The sequence below is a fragment of the Haemaphysalis longicornis genome, unplaced genomic scaffold, assembly GCF_048455015.1.
Source record: "Haemaphysalis longicornis isolate Haplotype H1 unplaced genomic scaffold, Haemaphysalis longicornis Haplotype H1 scaffold_1, whole genome shotgun sequence".
Classification (NCBI taxonomy): domain Eukaryota; kingdom Metazoa; phylum Arthropoda; class Arachnida; order Ixodida; family Ixodidae; genus Haemaphysalis; species Haemaphysalis longicornis.
In genome coordinates this window covers 332,231,970-332,248,766 of record NW_027526203.1, presented here as the reverse complement: position 1 = coordinate 332,248,766, position 16,797 = coordinate 332,231,970, and the positions used below count along the sequence as shown (strand labels likewise).

At 45.0% G+C, this 16,797-nt stretch overlaps 2 protein-coding genes across 2 annotated transcripts in view; one reads left to right on the top strand and one right to left on the bottom strand.

The window, feature by feature from the left end:
- LOC144152429 (copper-transporting ATPase 2-like) overlaps positions 1–14,022 on the bottom strand; it is a 65,657-nt gene extending 51,635 nt beyond the window's left edge. Inside the window, exons 1-7 of the mRNA XM_077683700.1 lie at positions 13,807–14,022; positions 13,586–13,714; positions 12,320–13,205; positions 11,526–11,708; positions 9,067–9,230; positions 4,814–4,975; positions 899–978 (exon numbers count right to left, since the gene is read on the bottom strand). Of these exons, the coding sequence (XP_077539826.1) occupies positions 899–978; positions 4,814–4,975; positions 9,067–9,230; positions 11,526–11,708; positions 12,320–13,205; positions 13,586–13,699 (1,589 nt within the window). The 5' untranslated portion in view covers positions 13,700–13,714; positions 13,807–14,022. The remainder of the gene's footprint in view (positions 1–898; positions 979–4,813; positions 4,976–9,066; positions 9,231–11,525; positions 11,709–12,319; positions 13,206–13,585; positions 13,715–13,806) is intronic.
- A 62-nt stretch (positions 14,023–14,084) lies between these two features.
- LOC144159684 (uncharacterized) lies at positions 14,085–15,577 on the top strand. The gene is made up of 6 exons (XM_077691329.1): positions 14,085–14,113; positions 14,195–14,468; positions 14,534–14,637; positions 14,706–14,795; positions 14,883–14,941; positions 15,191–15,577. The coding sequence occupies exons 1-6, from the start codon at positions 14,085–14,087 to the stop codon at positions 15,385–15,387; spliced, it is 753 nt and encodes a 250-aa protein (XP_077547455.1). The 3' UTR covers positions 15,388–15,577.
- The last annotated feature ends 1,220 nt before the right edge of the window (positions 15,578–16,797 follow it).

Genomic DNA, 16,797 nt, shown 5'->3' with positions numbered 1-16,797 from the left:
ATTAGTTTTAGGAGGGACACATACGGTTCGTAGATAAAAAAATTCGATTTTAAAAGTTCTAGGGCGTTATCAGCAAAACCGTTTCTCGTCAAGGTGCTTTAAGTGATACCCTTTCATTTGGGATAGAGAGTATATACTCGACAAAAATTGGTTGTCTGTCCCTTTAATTTCACATAAGGTTGGTTGATAAGTCTTGCCGGATTGCCGGACGGTATGTCTTTATAACACAGGCTCCTTAAAAATGTATCAATAAGGCTGAAAAAATCAATACTTTGAATAATAAATGGTTAAAGCAATCAAGTTTAAGTTCAAACAACATTCCCGAAATATTCAAAGTTTTGGATATTCGCACCCCTTCAGTATTTTTTCCTAGACAATACTGAATCTGATTTTTTTCCTCAGTGCCTATGCTTCCCCTGACATCTCCAGGTATTGTGGGTTTTCCTGTTGGCAAAACAACTTGATCTGTGGTGCACAGGGAGCTCACGGGTATAAACACTATTGCTAGTTGCACCATACAGGCAAACATGGCAAATTAGGCATGAAATGACGCAAATCAATGACTATTTATGAGGTGAATAATCTTTACGGAATTGAGCCAATACATGCTTTGCATTTTTTGAGTAACCCTTGGAGGTACCTCTTCTAAATTTTTTAGAATTCATTTTTCAAGCTGTCGTTTCCAGCCATAATGCAAGAGTGCACTTGTGAAGAAAGCTCCAGTGCCGGCCAGACTTAAAAGCAGTGGTGCTTCCTTCAACATTCCGTGCGACATAAATCCAGCTGCAAAGCTTCACTGACACGTACCTTACTTAAACATCCTGATTTCCCTGGATCAATAACGCATTAAAATGGAAGGAAGTACATACAGACAAAAAAAAGGCAGGGAGAGACTTACTTTCTGATTTCAGCAACATGGGTGAGGTGATCCACATCCAGCTTATTGATCGTGGCAGGCAGTGCTTCAAAACCCAGCTCCTGAGCAGGGATGAGATATAGGTACATTTAGAGATTATCTGAAGTATTCATGCTCGCTGCAGTATTAATACACATGTTTGGTGACAAAGAAAAGTAAATACACAGCGAACCAGATTTTTCATTAACATTTTGGGAAGCACCAAACTGGGCAACACGTTAGAAAAATTCCACAATCGTTATTGTTTATTTCCAATTTTTCCAGAAATTACACAGCATACAAATCAACATACTATGGGCCTCCTCGGTAATTAGTGTTGGATTGTCCGCGAACTGCCCGAGATGCGATCCAGCGCTCGATTTTCCCATGTATTCCTGTGGCGCTTCCGGTCCGAACGCAGTTCTTGGACTGCCTGCGGACCGTCCAAAACTCGTAAATCGAGGATGCCCCATGTATTCCCAACAAAACAGAGCAAGGCTTGGCACAAGGGCTGGTAGGCACCAACCTTGGCACCTTGATACTGCTATTTTGACTGATACGCTTGAATCACTATAAAACAATGAAGCTAGGCTTATCTTGTTCAGTTATTCTTGTCATCGAAGAGCATCATTACTGCAACTATTATGAATGCTTCGCCACTTGCCACACACAGGAAGTTTTACCGACTAACATTTTCTCACATTTAAATCACAGTGACACATCATTTTCCGAAGGCTTCATTCAACTGGCTCCACACGTTTCCCCTCACATCTACCACGTGTGCAAGATTAAACCAACATTTTCACACACTATTAAATATCAGTTTTCACCTATAATTTTATTGACAAATCTGTGGAACACACTACCTTAATAATAACATTGTTGCCCTCACAGACCTGTCATGTTTTAAATCTGCTTGGCTAACTTATACCCCTGTCACACGGGCACTTTCAATCGCGATTGAGTCTATCTGGATCGAGCTCAATCTGGATCGGGCGCATTCTACACGGCAGTTTCAATCGCGATCGAGCTCGATCCCGCTCGAACTCAATCCTGGTTTCTCAAGCATGATTGAACGAAAGCGGTGATACTCTCGTCCCCGCTCAGTAATGACACAGAAGCTGAAAACTTCAACTAATGCCACAAATTGTGTCAAATAACTTGACCCAAACAAGCGTGCAGTAACATTTCCATAGTTACGTATACCTACGACCACGCGAAGTTACCACACGCCGGCCGTAAGTACATTGTTAGCGCCATCTGAAGAACACGAGTGCAAGCGGTGCAACTTCTCGATCGTGATTGAAACGGGCCGTGTAGCAGCGGCAGTACGTCGAGCGCGCTCGAAAACTCAATCGCGATTCACTTCAATTGCGATTGAAGGTACCCGTGTGACAGGGGTATTAGAAACCAATAACGGGTTGTAACCACTCTTGATATTTCATGCACAACAAAAACACATGCATATACGATCTGTGTTACCTTTCCCCTGAGACATTTTATTATGTTGTTGCTGACTGACTAGTTTATCATTTGCATTGTTCCTTGTTTTGTTGAAAATGCTGTAGAATATCCTTCTTTTTATACCTTGGGTTTTTACAGCATACTAAAAAGTGAGTAATTAAAGATACATTTACATTTTGTACATAAACAATGTTGCGGCAAATGTGCTTTAAAATGTCTTCCAAATATTTTTTGAGAAAAACAAAGCGCCTGTGACAAAAATTATTGCACATTTAAGCACCCGAAGCTTTCTTCTTCTACCGTGGAAAGCTCAACATGAACCACTGTTTTTATTTTGGCATGCTGAAAAGTTAATAAAAAGAATGGATAGTTGTCTGGACGATACAAGAAATAATATGCAGACCAAGAACTGTGAATTTTTTGTTCAATGTGCAAAGCATTAAACATGCACCAAACATTCAAGCACAATCACACCTTTTAGTTGTGCTTTGTTTATTACATTGTGGAACTACATTTTAGTATTAATTGATTGATTGTGGGGTTTACCGCGCCGACGCAACTCAGGCGATGAGGCGCGCCGTAGTGGAGGACTCCGGATTAATTTTGACCACCTGGGGATCTTTAACGTGCGCCGAAATCTCGAACACACGAGCGTTTTTGCTTTTCGCCTCCATCAGAAAAGCGACCGCCGCGGCCGGGAATCGAACCCGCGACCTCGTGCTCAGCAGCGCAACGCCTTAGCCACTGAGCCACCGCGGCGGGTGCAAACTTGTCTTCATGGCCCCTTTAAGGCAAGTGCAAGACATTTCGAAACCTGATACTTTTTTTTTTTTACGACATGTACTGCTACTTTCACACCAGAGGTAGCGAGATGTGGACTTGGTCCCTAGTATTTAGTGCACGTTACAAAGTAACTGCAGATGTGAAAACAACGAGCTGCTGGAGCAGCTGAAATGGGGTCTTGGTGAAGGTGATTTCGTTTTTTAGATGCGACGCATCTCTTGCCCGCGGGCATGTCCCTCCATCAGCGTTGTCGTTGTCGTGGCGTTGTAGATGTAGATTTGTAGATTTTAGTAGATGTTAAGCCTACCAGAATTCTTTGCCATCTAGCAGTACAATTGAAGTAGAGCTTTGATATGCATTAATATGACGCTCCTTGTATGTTAAAAATATTGGCCTATTCATGCACTGTTTCCTTACGCAAAACATGCCTGAATTCGGCTACATGCGAAGCATCTATTAGTGACTTAAAAAAATTTGATACCTGAACTTAAAGGAGTACTGACATGAAAATTTTATGTTCCACTTTTATTGCTTTTATCTATGCTTAATGGTCTGGCGAACCCGAAACAGCACTTTAAATACTTCAGTGCGTGATAATTAATTACATTGAATGGCCTCAAAATTGTTTGTTTCAAATTCCCGCGCTTTCATCCCGAAAGACGCATATGACAGAATGCCGGCATGACCTCCCCGCTTTGCGCGGACGTCAAAACACTGTGGAGGCCGGTGGGGGCGTTGTTTCGAGCGCACCGCCGCCGGAGCTGAACGGCTGAGCTGTCTGAAGGTGCTAGGCCTACCATTGCGGCAGAAATTCGATAACCGTTTTTAATAAAAGTCCTGATGGCGACTTCTATTGCGATTCCGGGCTATATTATCACTTCCTTTCGTGTGTGTGGAACTTTATTTTTGCCGACAGTGCCTTTCTGGGCAGTGGTTATGCCTGTAGCTCTGGCTACGTGCACTCGTTTGTGAATGCGCCGGCGCCCGCTCGCCGCTTGTGAGTCGCGGGGCCGCGTGCGTGAAGTGACGTCACGAGTTTTTGATGAGCGCTGTCCGCGTCACTTCTTTTGGCTACCACGGAATGATGTCACGCTGATGTCCATTTGCTGAGTGCCGCTCCGCTTGCTGTTCCGTCGGCACGATAAATGAGATTCAATTAAAGTATGTTCTTCGTGTCGCAGGCCGCTCATTTTTCAGCCAGGGTATTCCGTTGAGTAAAGGAAGCGAACTGTGCAATAATAGTAACGCCGAAAATTGGTGTCAGTACTCCTTTAAGTATCTTATTTGAAAATTCAATTGTAAGCTTAAAGAAACAATTATGACATTTTTACAACACACTTTCATTTATCACACCAGCAAGCGCAATGTGCTTAACTAATTTCCCTCATAAAAACAGCCCAAGCTTGCAGTAAAATTTTAGTAAAAGTATCTTATTCAAGCTGACCACAGACAGAATCAACCCTACTACAGCCTTGTTAATTAAATCAATCTACTGCAAATTTCCGGAGTAAATTTCACCTTGCTTACTCAGCAACAACGACGGCAAATTATACAGCAATGAGTAACTGAACAGCATTATGTATTCATATCATAAAGGCCCACAAAAACGTACAGTCCAATAAAGAGAGGAAAGGAAACTTTTGCATGGGAGTGTCTCTGGGCATTACTTACCTCTATGGCTTGGATGATCCTCCGCGGACCTATTAGTTCTGTGTCAAACACAAAATGACCCCTTTGCAAGGCGAGGCTAATTGATGCTTTTATTACACCTGGTCGCTTCAAGAGGTTGGACTCAATGGAGGCAACACAAGAGGCACACGTCATGCCTTTGATCTGAAATTCAAACCATAATTCATGCAAAAGTTAAAATTGAAATGCACAGTATGTACAGTCTTCAAAACAACTGACAAAAAGCAGCTTTTTACCACCCATGCTTAGAATGAAGCTCATCTCAATGGTGACCAGGACACACAAAGATGCTCGCTAAAACAAGAACCATTTATGGCAGACCACGACACAAATGACCACAGCTAGACTTCACTGCATTTAGTAAAATCCTTGTCCCGCCAACTAACTAACAATGCACTTTCACAGTGCCAGAGACCAATGCCCGAAATACATTCACTTTAATCAGGAACAGCTGTAACAGGAAAAACCTGCAAACATTGAGGTGCAAACTAACAGCAAACTGAAGCTAAGTTATTCAAGCTTCAAATCAGGGAAAGTTCTAATTTGTGCTTGCGTGGCAAGGCAACGGCAAGGTTCACTTGGGTGCCATTTATCCTAGAAGCAATAAGACGACAGCTTTCTCTCACTGAAAAATTGTGGGCGCAACTTGAACTTAAAATGCGAATTATAAGAATCAGCTAACACTGACAAGTTAATAAAAGCAGGAGGGCAGTGAGGAAGAAACTGACATATCTGAGCCACAAGTGGATTTTGAATTACTTATTTTTCAGCGAAAGGTTAATATTATTTGATGTTTAAAAAAATGAGGGGGGGGGGGGGGTAGGGTGAGAGGAGGCTTTAAGGCTAGAATAGGCAGTTAAGATGACATCAAGAGTGGGCAGGAAATGTCACTAGCTTAATTAGCCATTCATGCTACGAAAGAATGCTGCCAGCTTAATTAACCATTCAGTCTACTTTCTTGTACATCGGTTCTGATTTGTTAGATGGAGGAGAGTTTTGGCAAAGTCCAGAGAAAAAGGAAAGTTTCTAACTACATGAAATAACAGAAAGCACCGTTGAATGCTTATCGTGGAAGCATATTAAAGCGAAAGCTTCCTTAGTGGGACCGATGGCATTCTGTCAAAAAACTAACGCATTTCCCCATGCACCGATTGGTCGACCGAAAAGCTCCGATAAGATCTCTGGACATTTGGCGCTTGCGTGAAACGGGCTTCCATTGTGTCAAAATGGTTACTTGAAAATGCGAAGAACGAATGGCTCTAGGTAAGACAATAAATGCATCAATCATGAAGAAGGGGTAAAATAGCATATGTTTATCTTATATACCACATACAGTCGAACACGGATATATCGAACTCCAAGGGGATCGCGAAATAGTTCGATATATGAAAAATTCGATATAAAAAATATGGGCTCTGAGACCTCACCTATGGCGGACGATCACTTACCGATCGTCGCATTCAAGAATGACAACTAATTCCGCACTCACGACGCAACAGGATGCTTTATTTCCGTGAAAAAAAAAAACGCTTATCTTGGCCTGCTTCTTTGTCCTGGAAATGAAATTAAATACTCGATCTTCTCGAGGCTGCACAACTAGAAAATTCCAGCAGTACGCTGCGCCTTCACACACCATGCACAACACGCACGCAAAAGAAGAACAGCGCGCACGTACCACAATAACTTTAAAGGTAACAATTCCAAGGCTCTCTGAACGGACCCCAACAAAGCGCTCGCGATGGTCATCTCCGAGAGAAACAGTGATCTCCGAAAGGTGCGGGGCAACTCGCCAAACAGCAGCAACAGCAGCAAAATGCACAAGAAGGAGGAGGCCGCCAGCGCCTTCGTTCCCTCTTCCCTTTCCCAAGACGACATCGGGGGAAGACAGACCCAGAGAGAGAGAGAGAGAAACAACTCTTTTTCGGCAAGCCGGGGAACGTACGCAGCCGCAAAAAAAAAAAAAAAAAAAAAAAAAAAAGGCGTGCTCAGTTGGGGCATCCCTACCTCGCACTGTCACATTTTCCGAGCGTTCGGGCTTGTGTGCCTAGAGAGATTTAGCATACCAGGCTCCGTCCGCTAACGCTACGGCGGCCGGTAGCGTTAGCGGACCGGTAGGGGGTATTAGTTCCGCGAGCCAGTCTTCGCCATGCCCGCGCATTCCTCCATATCCTCCTCAACCTCAATCGGGGGTGCAGCGACTGCCGAAGAGCACATTCCAGCTCGCGCGGCGTTCGATATACCCAATGTCGGGAAAAATACGGTTCGATATAAACGTACGAATTCCTATACTTTTACACAGAATTTTCAAGGGGATAATTTATGAGTTCGATATAGACAATAATTCGATATACCCGTGTTCGATATATCCGCGTTCGACTGTATAGGTAATAAATTTAGATAGCTCACAGATGCAATCACTTAGTGCACGGGAAATCATCACATTTGTCCGTTCTTTGTTTGCGGTTTAGGTCTTTGAAGGTTTGACAATTGCTTGGACACAATTTTTGCTTTCGTGCTTCTACAAAATTTCTTCTTAGGTAGGGATTATAAATTATTGTTCACTTCCACAGGGGAGTGAGGGACCACTGAGAAGGTCACTATTGTCGCAGACCAGTTTTTATTTTTTGGGGGGGGAGGGTAGTTACTAAATTAGAAAAGCCCACGGTGACGCCATGGTTAGGGGGTCATTGTTCTGCTACACACAGGGTCGTAAGTTTGATTCCTAGCTGTGGGGCCTGCATTGTGATTCAGGCAAAATGGCGAAATATAAAAATCCCCGCGAGTGGGTGATTTCAGTGCGCATTAAAGGGACGCTACAGGCTGAATAACTTTTTGTGTAGACCGAAAGATCACATGTCTTGTAGCTCTCTCGGCTTTTGTTCCAATGGCCAATGATGCCTTGTTTGCCAAGAAATAAATTTAAAGCTTGCACTTCTCTCACGCGTCAAGTGCCCTAATTGTCAGCTTTACTCGCAGAGGATTATTTCCTCCATAACTTCATTCATCTTCGCCATCTTCCTGAAAGCCTGTTCTGACTGGCTTTCACTTTCGTCACGAAGGCTGAAAGACATTCAACTCAAGAATAGTGTCTCTAGACTGAGAGGCCACCAAGCCCCCTGCTTTTACGCTTTTACCATTTTCTGTGTAAGCAACTGCTGCTGCAGTGGGTGGTTTATTTGAATTCACAGCGCCATAACCCACCAATATAGGCTAACTTGCTGTTACCCTTTAGTGTCCCTTTATGGAACCACAGGCAGTGTAAATTAATCTGTAGCCATTCACTAAGGCATTTCTCATAACTGAGATGTAGCTTTGGCATGGTAAACCACAAATTTTAAGTTTAAATTTTTTCTTTCAGACACTTTGTACTTTACTTACTCTCCGAACCTACCTATAGTAAGTTCAAAGATTAAAATAATGCGTTTTTGTATCAAGGATTTTTGCAGGAGCCAGATTACCTATTGGTTTGAACCGATTTTTAGCTCTACTGTTACAATGAATACCGCATGTAATGAACTAAATTACTGTCTCGATACTACTTCGTCATAACGAGGTTCAACTGTAGTCCAATATTTTCTGAATCTGTCTGGTGGTCAGATACCATATTTACTCACACAATAAACACACTTTTTACCTCCTAATATTGACGCTTACAAAATGCACATTAATTTGCGCAATTTCTTTTTCTTTCCACTGAAACTTCAACTTCGCGTCCCCTTGCTTACGGCAGAAGTGACTTTTCTAACTTATTCGGCAAATTTCACACTGCTGTAAAAAGAAGTGCAAATCTGCCACCAATGCTCGGTCCCAAATTCAGTTTCAAATGACACCCCTTCAAAGAAAACATGCCACACCCACCTTCTACTGCGCATTAGAAGCCACACAAAAACCAGGAAGGCTTCCTATCTACAGAGTTATCACTAAGTTCTATCTGAAGGCTTCCTATGTGCGCAGTTATCCAGGTTTGCCTGTCGTGAGTGCGCTGTGCTAACATCCCTCAAGGTCAAACACCTCGTGTTGCCGAAAGGGATCAGATAACAGGCATCGTGACCACTGCAGCAAGAGGGGCGATTACAAGACGGATGCAGCTGTTTTGTAGCAAACAACATGGTGACAGCATTCCACAGAGCACTGCTCTCACATGCAGGTTTTCAAAATGAAAATGAGGGGCTGCATGCATTATGCGAGTAAATATGGTATGCAAAAAAAACAGCATCCTCTTGATGCACACTCACCGTGAGATCGATTTCCCCTGGTTGAAGGTCGATGGTTTCTATGACTGAAGCGTCATAACCAAGATCTGTAGTAGCCTGCGACAGCTCAACCGGTGAAATTTTTGCTGGGTTGTACTTTACCTCTGCTCTTTCTGACAGCAGACTGACTAGTGCCTGGGCTACACCTACGCGGGGAAACAAATGACAACAAGCAATTGGAGACCATTCCTCAAGCATACCCCAAAAATGTCACAATGAACCGTGAACCAATATGCCTCCTACAAGCACTTTTTGGGGTAAACGCACATTTTCTTTTTTTTTTTTTTTTGTTACAGCAACTTTGCCGCATCCTGTGGCTATTTCAATATCTTGCTTAATTTCTTCGTTTCTGGTGTACTGTCCACAGCTGCAGTGGACTTGTTTGTGACAACTGCTCCTGGTCTGCATGATAAGCAAGTTTCATGGATACAGCAAGGGAAAAAAGTAAGCAGTGGCACGTTCCTGCTAAGGAGGGTCACAAACAGTGAAAAATTTGAGGTGCTGAAGCTACAAAGTAGTGGATCGCTACGAATTTACCAGCCAGGCATCCTCGAGACGCAGACAGTATTGCTTGTGACTGAACCACTGCGGCAGGCAACTTGTGTAACATTACCGTGATGACAAAAAATTGAGCAATTGGCACTACGTGGGGCTATCTTTTGGTGCCTCTCATGAAAGATTTGCAGAATTTTTAGTGCCACAATCACCGGCGTATGCATGAGGGAATCCCAGGGAGCTGCCCCTCCCCCTCTCCCTCTCTCGAAATTTTTGGGCTCACAGGAGCTGGCGTTGGAATGCCTCTGCCTATGATCAAGTAACGCCTACTGATGATTATTTTTCAATTGAATGCAATGCTCCAAGCTCACACAACTTGGACATCATGCTCTCACCACGACTCTAAGCCATTGACACTGCCTGAAGAAAACAAAAAATGAATGCTATTTCAAGCCTGCCCCGCAGCACACCACAGTGTCTCAAATGTTGAGTAGAATTTTTTTGTTTTTACTTTCTTTTTGCGCGTAATTATATTCTCCTCTCTACATTTTCCTTTCATTTTCTTTTGGGGGCAATAAGAAAGGGGGGTCCTACCCCCCTCCGAAATTAGATCCTGCCTGCGTAGCACTGGGCGCAATGGTCAAAGCTCGTAGTTTGCAAATGCGCTGAAGTGTGCGACACTTCTAGGTGCCCACCCTGTGATGAATTTTATCCAAATAATTTACCCAGCAAAAGTTCGGCGGCAGAGGAGGCTGCAATAGCACTCGCATTAACAACCCGCCCTACTCCAACAATTATATAATCACAGATTTGAAAATGTTGATTCAAAATTTCGCCCTTGGGCCCATTTTCCTTGTGGCATCCAAAATTCTCTTCACGAATCCCCCAACCTCTCCAGCCGAACTCATTTGGACTCCGGCACACACTGGTCTGGAAGGGAACACGGCCCATAATGTGGCACGAGGACCTACTATCCGTGCCAGGGCTAGCCTCACCTTCTACCAATGTGCCCAATCTGCTAAGGACCAACTAATACCTATCACGACACTGCCGTGCATTACCATCTTGCCCGCTACCATTATCCCCCATCTATCCAGGGCTCACCAACTATCAGGAACGCCTCTGGCGTCTCCTGCAAACCAACACCCTCTTTGCCACTGCATCTATCCCCCTCAGTATCCCTCACCAAATTTCCTCCTTTGTGGCACCCCAACCACACTTGTCCACTCTATGTGGGCATGCCCCAAAGAACCTTTCTGTATGTAAATAGTGATGAGCAGTGGGAGGGTGCGCTGGGCAGCTCGTACCTATAAGTCCAAACACTCTTGGTCACTAGGGCTGCTGCTATCGCCGACAGACTTAAATCGGCGGCCCCCACGCACTGCTAACCTCCAGGATTCGATAAATGAGTTACTCTCTCTCTCTCTCTCACAGCAAAAGTTTCACTACACAAGGTGAGCACAAGAACCCATGATGCCACGGTTACAGTTACAAATGCCACAGTGCTCCAATTCCTTTTTCCATGTTTCCTTGGAGGCAGCACTTCCGACGGTTTCGATGGACTGCACTAGTCTATTTACCACCTAGAACGAAGTCAGCACATTGAGTGCCCTTTTCTGGCTGTTCACCACGTTAAGTGTAAAGCTGGATAATTTGAAGTTCTCTGCACTAATGGCAATAATTCTTCAGCAATGGCAGCATCATTTCTGATTGAATACAGATGCAGCGAGGTAGAAAAGGCCCAACCTTTTGAATGAAGTGAACTTGTATGTTTTCATGCATTCAGCACTATAGAAGCTCGTGAATTGGTTTCCACACAATAAGACCACTTTTTTAATTAAGCCCCACACGGTCAGCTTCAAAATTTTTGAATGAGGAGGCAAGACAGTTTTGCATGCAACGCAAGGAGTAAACAATATAGGTTTATCAAAATTTGCTGCACGCACCATTTTGCTTCAAAAGATGCTTTTCGACAGCTGAAACACAGGAGGCACATGTCATGCCTCTTACGTGAAGGAAGCATTTTTCCAATGGTACATCCTCCTTTTGTGCAGATTCTGAAGACGGTTTTGATGGCAATGGTGAGTGCAATCGACTCCCTGCAGATGATAAAATCGCTTCACTTGAGCCTGAAAAAAATAAACAAAAGATGTTCCCAAAGCCATCAGTCATGGGAAAGAAAGAAAAAAAAAAAAAAGCCCATGATAAGTAAACGTCACAGTGGTGTAAGTTATGACCAATAACATTTTAGCTAAATTAAGGTTAAAGGCTTTCACATTTACACTCTTAACTAAAGGCATTGATTGATTTATTGTAGGGTTTAACGCACCGACGCAACGCAGGCGATGAGGCACGCTGTAGTGGAGAGCTCCGGTTAATTTTGACCACCAGGGGATCTTTAACGCGCGCCGAAATCTCGTACACACGAGCGTTTTTGCTTTTGGCCTCCATCAGAAAAGCGGCCGCCGCGGCCGGGAATCGAACCCGCAAGAGGAGGAATTCTCACAAATCACACAGAGATCCTTGCAGTCACCTTTAGCATACAGTTACAGTGACACAGAACACCACTTCACACCAGACTAGTTATCACTGTTCTAAGAATAATACCTCAGCCCACTGCAAGGGACAACATTTACACAAACCTACACCTTGTCCTGGTCATCCCACAGTGACCGTCTCACGAGTATATAAGGCAAACATGGGTCAACCAGCTTGAAGTAACTGCAGCTGACGGTCTCACCTCTGGAGGGGATGAGGGGGCATGATGCAGATTTGCCAAGGTTATACGTCTCCAGCAGAGGTGTTTCCTCGGATGTTAAGGACCTCCTTGGATCCCGTTCCTTGATGTGACAGTCAAAGCCCGCATCCGTGATGATGTCCGCAATCCTCTGGCTTGTCAGTATCGATGGCATAAAAACCACGGCTGCTGTCGCCTCTTGGAGGGACACCTTGACCCCTTCCACTCCATTCGTTTGAGACAACAGGCCCTCGAGGGAAGCGACACATGACGTGCAGGTCATACCTGTGACACTGAACAGTGCGGAAGCGAGGTCTGGTGGCCCCTTCTCACTAATCACAGTGGCAGCATACCCGGCACTGGCGACGGCTCGACATAAATCATACGCTTTGACTTCGTAGCTGCAGAACTCTACTAGCACTCGTTGCTGTTCGAGTGACACGGAAACAGACTTGACTCCTGGCTTTGCGAGCAGCACCTTTTGAACTGAAAGGGCACACAAGTCACAAGCAACACCTTCGACAGCAAGGGTGACTGATGATGGCTGAATGCTTTCGGGCAGAGTCACAACAAACCCCAGAGTGTTTACCATGGTCTGAATCGCAAGGGGGTCCGTTTGAGTCGTTTCATATGTGACATTGGCTCTACCATTATCCAGAGAAACATCAACACGGCAGACACCCTTGATTTGTGCGACGCTCGTCATAACCTTCCCAACGCACTCGTTGCACATCATGCCACCTATAAGAAGAGTGATGTCCTCGAGACTTGGGCGCGAATTCTTGGTGCGGGCGTTGAAGCCGCTGTCAATGACAGCTCGGGTGATTTCACGCAGAGTCACCTCACTGGGATCGTACTCAACGGTAGCTTCGTTTTCCTCCAAGTCCACCTGCAAGGGACAATTGTGCGTGCTTCTTACGCGCCTTCCACGGCGACACAGCTCGCAGGGGAAGTTTCATATTTCGGACAGGAAGCGGACAAACGACACCCCCAACACCAGGAGACTGCGGCATTGTGCTCCGGCTGGCAAGACACTTTCCCGGCCGATTTCGTATAAGTCACAGCGTGCGGCGAGCGTCACCCATCAGAAACAACAACGAATGCAAGCATTTATAATGTACTGCAATCAAACTTCGCATCGTAATTTCCACTATGTGATCGGCGGTGCTATATGTATGAAAGAATACCACCGCCCTTTATATTTATCCTTATGTTGAGATTATTTGACAAATAGCACATGCCACAGGAGTACAATGATAGCAAACTTACATGAACATTGTGGACACCGGTGAGCGTCAGCAACTTCTTGTTTATAATGTCAACACAAACGGGACATGTCATGCCTTCAAGCAATATAACGTCCGTTCTCGTGAGCCTAGCCATGGTGCCCCTTGAGCACTGAAAAATAAATGACGTGGGGAAGCACATAAGAACCTGCCTGACACTAATTTACTACAATGAAATTGTTCCAATTGATATCTTGGACGGACCTTTTGTAATAATTTCAAAGAAAATGCATGGAAACAGTACGATCACTGAAAGGGAGTTTGCAGTTATAATTAACACCGCACGCTAGTACCCACAGAACAGAACTGACAGAACTGGCGTTAGACGGAACAATACGCCTCCAGAAACTTAACGCCTATGCTATCACTGCTACCACGGCTTTAGCAGCTTTAGAACTTGACCACTGACTTTACGGCTGCGGCTGCGTCCGCTTGCCGTCTCAAATCAAGCCATATGTCAATCCTCTAGCCGGAGTTCGATCATGAGCCGGGGACAGAGCCAGACAAACGCGCAACAACACCTGCCCTTCAGGGGAGGAATTAAACTAGCATATAAGGGGAGGAACGGCTGGAAACGCTGATTGGTTAACAGAAATCAACGCTCAAGAAGGCGATCCGTCTCCCTAGGCGACCCAGGGTGCCTAGGGAACCAAAAAAGGTCCCCAGAAAGGTCCCTGGCCGTACGGCGGCGCCACCGCGCTGCGGCCGACCGGCCGAGCCTGCCGGTTCATTCGGCTCCGGTGCTTGCGGCGGGCGGGTGCACGACGTGCTGCTCGCCGGTGCCCACTTTTTGGCGCGAAAATTGCTTTGTCATCGCCCGTCGGAACGAAATCGTGGTTCTGCAGGAAACGCACAACAATCTCAAGGTAAGCAGTACATATTCCCGGCAAAAGGGTTTTGCCCCCTTTCTTATTATTTTTTTTTTTTTCAGCTGCAGCAGGTGCACGACGCGCTGCTCGCCAGTCCCCCTTTTTTGGCGCGAAAGCCCATCGGAACGAAATTATGGTTCTGCCGAAAACGCACAACAATCTCAAGGTAAGCAGTACATATTCCAGTCGAAAGGGTTTTGCTTTCATGTGTTTTGCCTTTTTTTTTTTTTTCAGCCGTTATCTTTTGTTCTTTTCAAGGTGCAGCACGTGGCGTTCCATCGGCGGCCGCAGGGGACCGCAAGAATCCAATAACCTAGGACGGAGGTAAAGTAAAGCCTGCGCAGCAACGATCTGCTTAAAAATGGACGTTGTGCGTGGACCTGGTGGCGTAGATCTTTTGTTCTTTTCCAGGTGTAGCACGTGGCGTTCCATCGGCGGCCTCAGGGGACCGCAAAAATCTAAAAACCAAGGTAAGGCACGCTATGCTGCTGCAAACTGACCATGGCATTGTGAACGAAGTTTTTTTTTTTTTGCGTGGAGCTGGTGGGGGTGATAATTTTCTTTTCAAGGTATAGCACGTGGCGTTCCCTTAGCAGCCCCAGCAAAGGACCGCAAAAGTCCGAAAACCAAGTTAAGCCACACAGCAGCCCGCGCTGCTGGAAACTGTCCTGTGTGTACACAATATTGTTTTTGTTTTATTGCTTTCCTTCTCTTTCAAGGTGCCACCTGGAGTACGGCTATCACCCCAGCAACTGGTATTACGCGCAACAAAATTCTGGAAATCAGGCTGAAAACTGGCGATTTAGGCAAAGTGGCACTTTTGTTTGGCGTGACCACAGAAAATTCTGCTGTGTTGTCGTCCAGCGTGGCAAAATTTGGACCTGAAGAAAATCTGCAACAATTTCAAGCTAGGTAGCAGGCAGCTAAAAGCCGGTGACTTACGTAAAGTGGCACCTCCTTTTGACGCGTTCACAGAACAAAAATCTGCTTTTTGTCCGTCGAGTAAAAATAATTGCGTATCACGAGAATTAGCATAATAAGAGTCGGAATGAATTTTTGTGTTTGCTTGTTTGGTGTACTTGAGAACAATAAATCTGTCAAGTGCTTATCTGTGGTCTTTCCTTCGTGGTATGATGAGCCCCACTGGGCGTTTATATGTTCCACATATCATTATGACCGTCAAAAGAGGCAGTTCACTCCCGCAAAAACTTATGAGCTGCTGCAATGTTTTTTTTTTTTTGCCTAATTTAATCTTGTCAACAAACTAGCTATTGCGCTTCCGTTTCTATCCCATGGCCCCCGGCCAGCTCTATATGGGATAAACATGTCAAGGAAAAATAATACCAGCTGCACTTTATTCTGGCACAGAAGGATGGCGGCAGGCATGCTGTTATCGTGTGAACTTCATGCTAGCATTATGGCAGAGCTATCAAATGAAACCAGATGCCCCACTGCAATAATGCAATCACTTGTTGGTGGCTTGCAACTTCACCTAGTCCCTGTGGTGTCCCCCCCCCCCTTTTAACTAAATTCTTTTCTTGTTTAATAAGAGGTTTTCATTGAACATGTCGAACCTAAAACATTATCTTGGTGCACAACCTAGCGGTACTTCAGTCGCAACACGTACCTGATCGTGCAAAGCGCATGCCACACAAGCTCATAGCATGTGGTTGTTGCATTGACGACTTAAACACAAATCCTTGAAGTTAATTTAGCCATCTGTGATGAATGCAGAATTGGCAATGTTTCATAGCACTGTTTGACGTATAATTTGCAAGCTTCGTGTTATAACGAGTCTTTTTGGGAAGCTTGCCATTAAATGACCTGCCATCAGATACAACAATGCATGACTGAGTATGCTAATAACTGCAGTGGAGCATTTCTAGCCAAAATGCTTGCATCTGGCCCTATAACCTCACACCTCTTTTTTGTTGTCATTAGTTTTTAACACTGAGTAGTAGACACCCTCCTTCATGTGTTGTGTTTTCATTCCTGCTGGCACATTGCCAGGCACCGTGCCCCAACAAGGGCAGATTAATGTTATCTTGCACACTCCGAAAAGGCCAACCTGGCACATTCACTGGCTCCACTGTCCAAATGCGATAAGAAGTGAATGCTAAGCATCAATGGAAATTTACCCGCCTCAGTGGCTAAGGCGTTGCGCAGCTGAGCACGAGGTCATGGGTTCGATTCCCGGCCGCCGCGGCCGCTTTTCTGATGGAGGCAAAAAGCAAAAATGCCCGTGTGCACGAGATTTCGGCGCACGTTCAAAATCCCCAGGTGGTCAAAATTAATCCGGAGCCCTTCACTACGGCATGCCTCATCG